Source organism: Sycon ciliatum, chromosome 3 (genome assembly GCF_964019385.1).
Source record: "Sycon ciliatum chromosome 3, ocSycCili1.1, whole genome shotgun sequence".
Classification (NCBI taxonomy): domain Eukaryota; kingdom Metazoa; phylum Porifera; class Calcarea; order Leucosolenida; family Sycettidae; genus Sycon; species Sycon ciliatum.
The window spans coordinates 25525783-25539357 of NC_088645.1; the positions used below are offsets into that span (position 1 = coordinate 25525783).

Here is a 13575-nt window from a genome sequence, read left to right on the forward strand (position 1 = left end):
TTTGAAATTGTGCTTCTTTTTCGGCTGCCCCTCCCACACCCTCTTCAATCCCGGCACTATAGTTGTGTAGTTATGGTGCCAGTCCGCACGACGCAAGGACGGTAACCCTACACCAGGGAGTTGTATACAATCATGTAGACCCCCTTGCCCTGTACATGCAATTCTAAGCAGGTAGCAGTAAATGCCGGTATTATACTACTCCCTGCTTCTGAGCAATATTCGTTGCACATGTGCAGTACGCGGCTGTTGTCTGGCTATCACTGAAAGGCAGAGAGTCCATGATCCCATGAAGAACTTCTTTCTGGACTCTTGGTCTTTGCTTTTGGCGTGAAACTTGGTGTAAATACCACATGTAGGTACATGACTGTACATGTACCGTAAAGTCTTGTATAAAAGCCGCAATTTTGGGCCCATCAAATCACACATAAGCCTGGTTTTAGTGTTGACATACATAGAAATACCTGTCTTGTATTTTCACCAAGAAAGTCATAGAAGCCGCGGCTTTTATACAAGCTATAACAGTGCATTGTATTGGCTGTGCTCTGCAGCAGTGTACTCTCAGTCTCGGCCTTGTAATTGTCAGGCGCGTGCCCCGTATGGGTTCCTGGGTGCCCGGAACCCCATTTTTTCCGCTCAAAATGCAGGATTTTGCTTCATTTTTTGAAAATTTTCCCGCAGGGAGGCCCCCCTTGAAGGGCACCGGAGCACGCGCCTGATTGTGTCTACATAATCATTGTATCTGTGCGTGGTATACGGGCCGCGGCGGGTACATGATTGTATCGAGCACAGTCACCAATCTCAGACTCACCAAGGTCACGTCAGGGTATGTTTTACATGTATTGTAAAGCCCAATATTCGCGTCACTAAAGTTTCGCGATTTCTCAGATCCAGCGAGTTTGCGATGGCAAAAGTTCGCGAAGCACTGGGGCCACGTACATCCACCCATTGTTGAAGTTAGATTTCACGATGGTTAATGTTCGCGTTACGCTCTTCTCGTGAAAATAGCGAACAGTAATCCGTCGCGAATACTAGGCAGTTTACAGTATAGCTAGTGCTTGTTTTTTTGTTGTTGTGTGGGATCCGGATACCGGATGCGCATACTGTAGAACGGGTAATTTTAGCGACTATTAATTTTAGCGTTTTCCCATTGTCAACCGGTTAGCGACGTTTTATTTTAGCGATTTGCAGCGATTTTACTCATGGATCACCAGTGCACTACTAATGTCTCAACGGATTAGCGACTTGAAACTTTAGCGAAAATGAGTCGATCGCTAAATTCGCTAGGGTTTTTTACGTTGCTAAAATAATAATTACCCGTTCTACAGACTCAGTATGCCCACCTCCAAGAGTACATGCGTGCCACCTCCCATTTCGTCACCATGGTCACCGAAACTATGGTCCAGTGCATGCAGTAGGCCGTCTCGATGCTTGAAAAGCTTCACCATGTTCACGACACTCGACAGACAGACTCACTACTCACTAGTAGTAGTAGCTGCCGCTATGACCATGATGACACTACTCACTAGTACAGTAGTAGACACTCTACATGCATGAATGCTAGCAAAAAAAAACTAATAGTTATTTTTATTAGTGCAATTAGGAGTATAATCGATGCAGACATGGCCAGACAACAACGAGTTCATGGAATTTTTAAGGATTTTCATGTTATTCAAAATCGATTTTCGTGTTCCGTTCATCAGTGAATAGTATCGGAACTGAGGGTACTGTGTACAAAAATAGAACATTCTATAACAGCATAATTAATTAAAAGTGTGAACAACAAAGGAAGTGCTACAGCATTACATAATGGGTGTCAAACATAGTGCTAACGTCTATAACTGAGTGCAGCCACAAAGCAAGAGGTGATACAGTGCAACATGACACAACATTTACAACTGATAACCAGCTACGAGAACAACTTTATACTTTGTTTGATTTGTGAGGCCGTTTGCATCCGTGCATCCGTTGCATGCACGTGTTTCTGGCACGTGAGGTAGCGTTGCCTGGTCGCGGTCCATCAATCATACAGACCCGATCCGCCGATGCCGATGGTCTTGGGTGACTGACTTTCTTCTTGATGAATGTTATCTTGTTTTCTGAGTTTCCAGAAGAAGATCCGAAGAATGAGTAGCATTTTATCTGGCAGATAGTACTCGGCTGTGGGACAGAGCGTGTACGCAACTGCTCGCAGCAATGGCGGAGCGGTTACGCGAACTGCTTGGCGTGCCACAGCATGCTTGGCTGGGCGACGTCCAGTTTGATATGAACCAGGGCAACATAGGCATTGGGTCGGACGGCGTGGTGTACGAAATTGATTTCCAGGGCAGTCCAGCCGCTGTGAAAGTCCTGCATGAGGCACTTATCCGGCCTGGCAATCATGGCCGAGACGAGTTCCTACGTCGCTTCGGTAGCGAGTGCGTGGAGCTGAAGAACCTGACGCATCCGCGTATCGTGCAGTTCCTCGGCGCGGGCCGTGCGCCGAACGGCAGCCCGTGCCTGCTCATGGAACGCATGAAGGGCAGCGTGGCCGAGTGCATGATGCGAGGGGACTCTGGGGAGGATTTCGAGTGCACGGTGACGGTTCTCAGGGACGTTGCGGCCGGCCTGATGTACCTGCACTGGAAGCGCATTATCCATCGAGATTTGAAGCCACAGAACGTGCTGCTGGGCACGGACGGACATGCGAAAATCGCCGACGTCGGTCTAGCACGGCTGATCAACGAGGAGTTCTCGCAGAGTATCCCCACGCGCTGTCCGGGTACTCGGTTCTACATGCCGCCTGAGGCGCTGGACGAGGGCAGTGCGTACGGACTGGAGGTGGACATGTTCTCGTTCGGCGTCCTGGCCAACAGCATGGTAACCCGCAAGGAGCCGCAGCCTAGTGAGGCACGACACGAGCGGCTGCCAGGAGGTGGCAAACATCCAATTCCGGAGACGGAGCGGCGCGATGGTGATTTATCGTTGCTACCTGCGGAGCACCCACTGCGCTTGCTGATCCTATCATGCTTGAACGATGATCCGAGTCGACGACCTACGGCGGAGCAAGCACACACTACGATTTCTGTATGCTTGAAGCAGTACAGTGCAATACAGAAGGTATGTACTACAGGATAGGACCGGGGCAGGGGGGTACAGGGTAGGACCGGGGCAGGGGGAGGGGGGTGCAGGATAGGACCGGGGCAGGGAGGGGGGGGGGGGGTGCAGGATAGGGCCGGGGCAGGGAGGGGGTGCAGGATAGGGCCGGGGCAGGGAGGGGGGGGGGGTGCAGGATAAGCTAGCAGGGAGGGGGGGTGCAGGATAGGACCGGGGCAGAGGGGGGGGGGGTGCAGGATAGGGCCGGGGCAGGGAGGGGGGGGGGGGTCGTTCACAGGGACCAGGAATTGCCCATAGTGCAAATAATTCACATCATCAGATAGAGCTAGAGAGGCCCAATCGTTTACAAGCTAACCGTACTTATCCAGCAGTCATATTTATAGGCAACATTACATACTTAGCAGTGTCATTTCAGCTCATTTCCTGCATGTTGAGGTTGCGCTTGTGTGTATTTTGCCCGTACAAGAGGCTCGGGTACACTGTGAAAAAAAACATAGTGGGGAGTGGGACCATGTTAAGCTGTGTTCACAACTGGCGCGTGTACGCGTGAAACCACGCGTTTGTGCGTATTTTTGCTGGCTTTTGGGACGCCATGCGTACGGAAACGCGCCGAAATGGAACTTCCAAAATGTTGGAATGTTCAGCGCGTATCAGGCGCGTACCAGCGTACATGCCAGTCACCTTGACTGGCGGGGTAAAAAAATTAGTACTCGAAGGTGTCGCACACACTAAATACGACTCGGATTGCTGTTTTTTGTGAAAGCCTGAGCGCGCGTTTGGGCACGCATGAACCGCAAGCGTACCGCGTATACGCGCCAATTGTGAACACAGCTTAACAGTTAGCACATTTTGCTGGCAATCGGTATTGACCTTCAGCAACGTGACTTTTCGCTCCATGACGTCTTGAATGTCCCAGCGCCAACAGCCTCCCAAACGTGGAATGTGCTTGTGCTAAGTAACATCAAAGAGTGGAACTGTCGGTTAGCACAACTTGTGGCTACAGTACTGTCGGGCGCCGAAGAACAGCCAGGCTAGAATTTCATGAAGCACAGTATACCAAAGCATACACGGTGACCGAGCGCGTGCGCCGGTGCCCTTTAAAGGGGGGGGGGGGGTTCCGGGGGCCTCCTCGTGAAAAATTTCAAAAAATGAAGCAAAATCCTGCATTTTGAGCGAAAAAGGGGGGGGGGTTCCGGGCACCCAGGAACCCATACGGGGCACGCGCCTGGACTGACTCAACTGCCCATAGACTGTAATACATGAAAATAAGAACAGTCTAGGCTAGGACTGTAGGAGGCTGGACCCCCCCCCCCCAGTTCTTCGGCGACAGACAGTACTGTAGGGTTATTATAGACAACATTGTCAATAGAATGTTTTGTCAGATGAAACCCAACTAGCACACGGAGCACTAAAGTGAAGTTCGACTTGAAACTTTGACAAGGCCTTTTGCACCATTACTCTTCAAAGCTGGTACATTGGCGATACGGGCATTAGCAAACAAGTCTTTATATCGGTATCTGGCTTTTAGGCAGTCAGAGCAGCAACAGAAATGACACCTAAGAGAGCGCGAGTGGCGCCAAGTACACAGTGAAACCGTCGATACAGGGCATGAAATCAAACAGCCGCACCGCGGGACTATGGTACAGCAATGTCAAAGCAGTGATAGCAACATGTCAGGCAGCACGGATAGCACAGTTGCTGGCCAGTTTGCACAATTAGCCCACGTGCCAGTACTGTGCTAACTGTTGCACGTTCTGACACCACGCTGTGTTAGCTACTGTAAAACCGGAAAGTCTAACGAATCACAAAGTCTAACGTTTTAACGACCAATCCGCGATATTCATGTTAAAACAAAATGGCGTCACGATTTATTGAAAGTGGTATAGTTGGTGGTACGAGTGTTCAAAACCATTTGAACTTCATACTGTTCGTCTTCTTTTTGACATGCTCTCTTTCCATCGTCCTTAGCTGTTGTTTGTTGTGAGCTGTTTTGGCTTTCTCCTGTACCTCTGGGGGATGCCAAGTGATGGTTTTGAGAGGCTGGTGATGGCTGTGAGCGAGAGTTTGCCGATCGGCGTCGTCCTCGCTGTAGCGATGAAAATACTAGTTACTGCGCACCTGGCAGATATCACAACACGTCGGAGCGTCCAGGAGCAAAGGAATCTTGGGTTTTCACTGGAATCTAGTTCCTCCAGCATCGTGTAGCCCACCGTCGGTGAATGGCGGTCCAGAAAGGTCGAAACTGGTCTTCTGCAGCACCTCACAGTCCTGCGAGGCACACCGTGTACGCCTGCCATGTATTGTACAAATAAAACTCATGAAGTAGTGGACTCTACAGTGATGAGTCTCAGCCTGTATGCTGCAAAAGACACAGGAAATGTGACTGGTGTCTGTACACTCAGTGACTGGACGCCAACACCCCAGTCTTCTCCTGCTGGATCTGTTTGACATTGACATTATCCAGTAGGTCGGCATTGACCTGGTTTGGCAGCTATCGTAATAGTATCTGCCTGGTTGGATGTAGCAGGTTGGATGTAGCAGGTTGGCGTTTGCTCGTCGTCCAGTCCGGAATTTTCTTGTAACTCACGGTGGAGTACGCGCAGGGTTTGTGATCATCCCTGTTCACTTCAATATTATCAAACACAACGTTCCCTTTGTCACTCATCTTATCCTAAGTACTGAATTTGCTGACAATATTGCACCACACTTGTCACAACCTACCGCCACTGCTGGCGGTGGCGACTGGTTCGTCAATGGCGGTGACCAGGCTGACTGACTAGCTTCGAGACAGCGGCCTCGTTGTCAACGCCGCGACAGCCTAAAGATTGATTTTATCGATCCAGCCTCAGCGCCATGTTGACGATGCCCTAGTGACTGTGTGTCATGGATTGCCTTGCCATCAGCGGTCATTGCCGTCCACCTTGGTGCAGCCCTCAACAACTGGCTCAGCCCATGGGAGTCTCAAGTGGACAAAGTTGTTGCCAAAGTAGCTCAGAAGATTGGTGCATCGTGGTGTAGGTGAGCACATAACTAGGACTTCCCAGCGCCTATTTGTCCAGGCTGCGATACTATGTGACATGCTGTACTGCACATTCTTTTCAGCACTGCAAGGCCGGCAGCTGGACCGACTGCAGGGGCCGCGCACATGCAGGCCGCCTGTTGCCAGTGCAGCATTCTGGAACGTTCCTTCCTTCTGAGATCCGTGGAATAATAACTTTCTTTGCTTCAAAGCAAGTTGCTTTCCTTTCTGTTGTGCTCCCAGTGTCCTTACAACAATAACCTACAGCAACGTTTTATTTTCCTTTCCATTCCCCAACCAATGAATACTACAATGTCGATTCTATTTCTGAATACTTTAGTGTATGCCCGTGCACGCACGTGTGTGTGTGTATACCTCACTCGCCACTTGAAGTTCTGTTCCCCATTACTGGAACACTGCCTGTTCTTTCAGGACCTGCCATCATCTGCGGATGGGCATTCAATGATTGTATTGTGTGTGTGTGTGTGTGTGTGTGTGTGTGTGTGTGTGTGTTTCATTCAGAATCAGATCCGCTATCGTTGCTATAAGAGAAAATCTGTGGGTTCACATCCAGTGCATTTGTAGATTTGCGTGCTTTTCTCGCCACGGGCGCATACATGGGACATTGTGTGTGTGTGCGTCTGTGTGTATGGGGATATTGTCTGTATCGGCTTTTGGTACTAATGTTCAGGTCTGTGCTAGCATGTGTGAACATGAAATTGTTCGGTGCTGTGCATGCTATTGCTATGTTGTATATTTTTGTATGTATGTGTGCATTTCCACAAACAGTGTAGATGAGCGTGGAGAGTGCATTCATCCCTCATCAACCACTTCCCCTTGGGCTTACGAGAGTTTTTTCTGCGTACCTCTCATTTTTGTTTGTTTCTCTCTGATACTGTATTGATGCCGGTACCTGTACCTCGATGTGTTCCTCTATCTGCAGTCGCCTTTATCCTTCGGTCAAGTTAACGTTTATTGTGCTCTATTTATCGTGCGAATCAAAATAAACAATAATAACACAAGTCATGCTAGAGTGACAACATGTGCGTGTAGTAGGGTTGATGCGATGGAACGTTATAATTAGGTGGAACAGAACACACATTGGGCAGATTGATTGGGCCTCATTGATTGTGCTCAGTCTAAACAGTGAACATAATAATTATCTCCAGTGACAAGACTGTAGCGGCTAGCCTCCAATACTGCCAATAGGTAGCTGGCACTAGTCGCTACTGCTTGTTTGACAGGTGCCGCCAGAACCCCTGTTGTGTCCTGTTATAGATGCACATGCCCTATTCTGGGGCATACTAAGGTACTTTGATTTTGTTGACTGCATGTAGACAGCATCCAATAGTAGTACTCGTAGACCTTGGCTCTTTGTAGGTCCACCACCATCGCATGGATCGATCGGTGACTATGCACTTGGAGGTTGGAATAGCCCGCGCTGAACAGATCTTGCCATGGCCCAGGGAGTGAACTCGCTTACTCGACTATCCCGGTTTTAGTTAACCAGCATGAGTGGTGCAATTTGTTCATACCATGTTGCGAGCTCACAGTTGTTTGGGCAGGTTTTGAGCTGCACCACGAAACAAAGCGAAATAACGGCGTGACTGTAGAGCAAGGAAGCGGCGAGCGGCACTTCCAGGACGAGACAGGCAGTAGAGATGTGTTCACAGCACGAGCAACCTCTCAAACCCTGCCGGTACTCCACAGTTACAAGAAAATGTCGGACTGGACGACGCGCCAATTCAAACCTGCTACATCCACCCAGGCAGATAGCTGCCAAACCAGGCCAATGTCGACCCACTGCATACCGGTATTTCAATGTCAAACAGATCATGCAGGAGAAGACTGGGATGATATTGGCGTCCAGTGTACGGACACCAGTCACATTTCCTGCGTCTTTTGCAGCATACAGGATAGACTCATCACTATAAAGTCCACTACTTCGTGATTTTTATTTGTAGAATACATGACAGGCGTATTCAGTGTGCCTCGCAGGACTGCGCGATGCTGCAGAAGACCAGGTTCGACCTTTCTGGACGGCCCTTCACCATGTTCACCGACGGTGGGCTACATGATGCTGGAGGAACTAGATTCCAGTGAAAACCCAAGATTCCTTTGCTCCTGGACGCTCCGACGTGTTGTGATATCTGCCAGGTGCGCAGTAACTAGTATTTTCATCGCTATAGCGAGGACGACGCCGATCGGCAAACTCTCGCTCACAGCCATCGCCAGCCTCTCAAAACCATCACTTGGCATCCCCCAGAGGTATAGGAGAAAGCCAAAACAGCTCTCAACAAACAAAAGCTAAGGACGATGGAAAGAGAGCATGTCAAAAAGAAGACGAACAGTATGAAGTTCAAATGGGTTTGAACGCTCGTACCACCAACTATACCACTTTCAATAAATCGTGACGCCATTTTGTTTTAACACGCATACGGTCCATTGGTTTTCGTTATTTGAAGAAACGTTATCCTGAACACGGTTCGAGATGTCTGTGTAAAGATGCGCATACATTGATGCATGTTCTGGGTGGCCAGGTAGCCATCGTTAAACTCTCTGCACATTGTCATGACAAAATTACAAAAAAGTTCCAGTTTCGGTCGTTAAACTTTCCGGTTCTACAGAATATTACTGTTGGACAACTACGGTAAGCTTGAAGCTATTGGTTTCTTTTTATCTGATACAGAGGCAGGGGCGTCGGAAGGTATTATTTTAGGGTGGTACGATCAGCCACCTGAAATACAATTTACTCGTGGGGTTGGGTGGCTCCTCTGAAATATTTCGAAATTTAGAGCCCAGCTGAGTGCATTTTATTGATTCACGGGGTACCTTGGATAAAGACTGGTGCGGTATATACCGTAGTGACCGTAGCGTGTCCGACGGCCCTGTTAAATAATGTTCTATGATTCTATATCACACGGGAACGAGTTACGAAGCATTGCTCGTTGAATGTCTCAGCTCGTCGGCTGTTGTGTCCTGTAATCGCACTTTCTGACTGCTTGTTATCCTGTTACAGTCGTGGACAGAAGAAAGTACTTTACATCCCATGGTATAATGTATGGTGCATACATTATACTATGGGATGCACACTGAATGTACATGTACATGTAGGTAGGATATCTAGCAGTGCCAAGGGCGTCAGAAGATATTTTCGGGTGGTACGGTCAGACACTTGAAGTACAGTATACTCCTGCCTTCTCTGAACAAATTCGAAATTTCGAGTCTAAATCAGTGCCTGGTATTGATTCACAGGGTACCTGGGGCGAAGAGTGGTACGGTCAATACCGTAGTGATTGTAGCGTGTCTGACGCCCCTGCGTGCGGATGACGGGATAGCGCTCTCACATTTGCTTACTCACAGTATCACGCAGCTCATGCAGCCGGTTATACACGGTATCATGCATGCGGCTGAACACTCTCTCGATGTAGGCAAGGGCCTGTGCAGAATAGAATCCCTATCTCAGAACTGGCGGAACAGTTGTTGACAGGTCCTGTCAACAAAATTTTACTCTTTCATACTTTCTATATGTACATGATATAGCATGTACACATGACCTCCTCGGCAGTAGGAAGGTGTTGGTTACCGAACAAAGTGGGGGCTCAGGCGCGTGTGCGGGTGGGCGCGTGCGCGGGTGCCCTTCAAGGGGGCCTCCCTCAGGAAAATTTTCAAAAAATGAAGCAAAATCCTGCATTTTGAGCGAAAAAGGGGGGGGTTCTGGGCACCCAGGAACCCATACGGGGCACGCGCCTGGGGCTGACCAACCGGACCAGTTCCACCGGGCCTCCATAAATGGGACCATAAGTACAAAGACAATCCAAACCTGCACCTCCGTGGGCACTCTGTGTGTTGCTTTGCTGGCTTGCAGGCTTCTGCAGCCGCGGCAAAGAGGGCAGTCGACTCGGCAGCACAGCCGGAGGAGAATGCCGACGACCCTGTCGTCCACAGCGGGGCAAGCATTCAGCGGGCGCTATCCACCATGCAGGAGCAGATTGCGTCCCTCGCCGACGTCACCCGGCAGAACAGCATGCTGATAGCACAGGCAATTGCACAGCAGTCGCAGCACGATACTAAGATCAGCAGTGTGCACGGAGACGTCGAGCAACTTCGACGTTCCGTCGCTGACTCGCAGGAAGCGGCTGACGCCCACCGCAGCAGAGCCGACCAGCAACTCGTCCGCACGAACGAGTCCGTTCAGCAAGTCCTCGTCCAGCAGAAGCAGGCTCTTGCGCACGTGAGCGCTCAGCTGAGCGAGCTGAAGGCCGGTCACGAGGCGGTGGTGAACGAGATGGTGGGTGTGACGGCCACCGTTCAGGAGAGCATGGCAAACTGGGAGGTGGACAATAAAAACCTGGCGTGCACGTTGAGTGTAGTGCGACAGGAACAGGACAAGCAATCCCAGCTGCTGCGGAGGCAACCTCAGCATCAGCCGCACGTGCGAGATGTATCCCAGCACGCTAGAGTCCACCAGGCGGATGGGACAGCCCCGTCACAGCAGCAGCAGCCGGCCGAGGTCGGCACCGACGTTGTCCGGAATGCTACCGTGGCAGTACCATCCAGCAGCAGCAGCAGCAGCAGAGTGCATCAATCACTACCACCCGCCGCCGACACCACATCAGCGGGTGGCAGCTCTGCAGCATTGCGTGGCCATCAAGAGCCAGCTGGATTATCACAAGTGAGCTGCATTGCTGGCATTGCTGGCATGGCAGAACGATCCCCACAGGTTAGTGACCGGACGTAGTGGATGTGCAGATTTGAGTTTAGACCATAAAAGTCACATCCCTGTGAGCCAAAGGGAAGAGGGAGGGAAGGAGTCTCAACTTGGCGTCACGTGACGTCAACAACAACAGCCACAGCAACAACAACATAATATCATTTTTTCCCGAATTTACATGTATTTGTCATACTTCAGGCGGAGGAAATTCCTTCTATGTACAAGTTGTATACGGTTTCTACCTGTGTCGTTTGCTTTTTCTGCTCTGCAGTCCTCGCAGCTGTCACCAGTCACACGCATGACTACTGCCATCAGTGAGACGTTTGCACGGGATGTCCTCGCGCAACGAGAGGTACGTTTTCAACATTTGAGAGAGCGAGAGGGGGGGGGGGGGTGGAGGGGATATGATCATCGCATGTGATTAGCACCAGCAATGGGTAGAGCTTACCTACTGGTTTGGGTTGTTGAAGGGGTATGATGCACGGTCTGCCCATACTGTTTAGCTTCTTTTACCTGGGGTGCCAAGAACTTGTCAAGAAGCTCCCTCTTTCTGACGAGACCCTTCAATGCTCTGCCACACCCCGTGAAAGTCCTCCGATTGACAATGGTTTCAAACTTACACAACACACCGCTCTACATCCACGCCCCCCTCTCACCCGCTCACGAGTAAAAATAACCTACATGATTGTATTGTTCTTCAAGGTACCTTGCCTGCCGTCCCACCAGCGGGACTCAAGAAGGTACGCTCCGGATGTGCTTAGTGGTATTGTTGTAGCTGGATTTCCTCAATCTGGCTACCAGCCCCGTGCCATCTCCGCACTTATACAGTGGACGAGACAATTACCGTATATTCTCTATTATAAGCGCCGTGCTTATATATTTTCAACACCCCTCTACCCTGTGCTTATATGGGAGACCGCGCTTATATTGGAGACCGTGCTTTTATTTTTTCAACCAATACATCCATACAGAGCAAGAAGAAATACATGCTAGATATCATGCATGCAGCATTGATTTCCACCAAGACCGTGCTAATAATAGAGACTGTGCTTATAATGTTTCGAAAGGTGCTCTCAGTGTGCTAGTATTAGAGACTGTGCTAGTAATGGAGACCTGTGCTTATAATAGAGAATATACGGTACATTTGAAAGACTACATTTATGACAAGACGACGGAAACACGTGTGTAGACACATGTGAAGACATGACGAACTCAAGACGAAGACTGCGTTTCGCACCACGGCAACACGCGCATGCACCAACACGACGTACACACGACGTACACAAAATAACAAACAACAACAGTGTGTCATATCTTGTATGTTTGCTATCCGTGTGCTCCACTTACTTACTTACCATGCTGCAGTGGATACAACGTCGCAGCATGTCTGGTCGTCGCCTGCCACGCCGGTGTCGCTGGCTGATCGCGGAGCGCAACAAGCAGGTCTACTTGTGCGCTACGGGCAGCGAGCAGAGTGTCCTCATCAGCACTGCAGCGGACCTCGGTGAGCTGACTTCACTGGCCGTGCCGGCAAACACGATAATCAGTGCCATGGCTAGCAACAGAGAGAACGTGTTTGCCGTGGCGCGGCAGAGAGACGGTACTCACGCCCTGTTCCGTGTCGACGACGTGGAACGCGAGTTGACAATGGTATGCAAGTGTCCGTACAGTTTGCATTCTCCGCTCGTGCTCGCCACGCACGACGAGATCGTCGTCTTCGACCAGAGTCTCGAGCAGCGTGTCGTAGACGGAGCGGTTCGCTGTCGTTATCGCCACCTGTACAGCATGTCCTCCGGCAAGTGGTCCTCCGGCTGCAGTCACCCGCACAGCGACGATGCGGGCTGGCTGGATCCGTCGAGGCTGGTCGTGGGCCTGGCGCGGATGGCCACGTTCAGCTATGACGACGACGCGGCGCTGAGCAGATGGCCGCTTCTTCCGGACATCGTACACGACGCCCGCGTGGTCTCGTGCACCGATGGCCAGGTTCACGTGTTCGGTTTGCGGCTCGGCCGAAGCTCGGCTCCTTCGGATCCTATCATGCACTTTGTGCTGGACCCGACAGCCAGCGTCAGTGGCTGGGTAAAGTTTGACACGCACACAGTCAAGCACAGCGAGCAGATTGTGCCGCTGGGCGACGGCGTCATCTTCGCCGCTGATCTGCGCCGGCGCCAGGCAACCACCAGATTGCACTTTGGCACCGGCAACGCGTTCAGTGAGCCGGACGTGGTGCCACTGCAGCAGCCTGCGGGTCTGGTGGACGGCAAGAGCACTTGTGTTGCCGCTGCGGCCGTGTGCGGAGCTCTTCTAGTTGTTGCAGCGGAGAAGATCCACTCCAATACCGACTACAAGCTGTTCACTATGTCTCTCAAGCCGTGAAAGCAACTAGCGAATTTTGTGTTGCACTGAAGAAGTTGGAGTATGGTGGGGGTATCAACAATTGCGCTGGGGATTACATAAAATACATAATGATAATTATTATTTGTACTTGAAGTATTTTACTGATTTACTCGTACCCACGTGCCCTTTTTTATTTATACATTCGTATTTTACTACACACGATTTATGTACTAACTGGGCCGGACCTATTATTAAATTCCACTTTCATTTCAGGCTACATATGGGTACAGGCCTTGCTGTCCTCGCGCATGTACATGTACATGCACATGCATTTATTTCCGTACCACCAGGCTTGAGGTTGATCTTACGAAATTTTCGAGTTTCTTTTCTTATGATGTGATGGCGAACCCGT

The 13575-nt window shown here is 50.3% G+C and overlaps 1 protein-coding gene across 1 annotated transcript; it reads left to right on the top strand.

Moving 5' to 3' along the window:
• The first annotated feature begins 2097 nt into the window (after positions 1 to 2097).
• On the top strand, positions 2098 to 13542 carry LOC135811894 (TRAF2 and NCK-interacting protein kinase-like). The gene is made up of 4 exons (XM_065325135.1): positions 2098 to 3096; positions 9981 to 10835; positions 11098 to 11178; positions 12192 to 13542. Exons 1-4 carry the CDS (start codon positions 2194 to 2196, stop codon positions 13200 to 13202), a joined length of 2850 nt encoding a protein of 949 aa, XP_065181207.1. The 5' UTR covers positions 2098 to 2193; the 3' UTR covers positions 13203 to 13542.
• Positions 13543 to 13575: the final 33 nt, after the last annotated feature.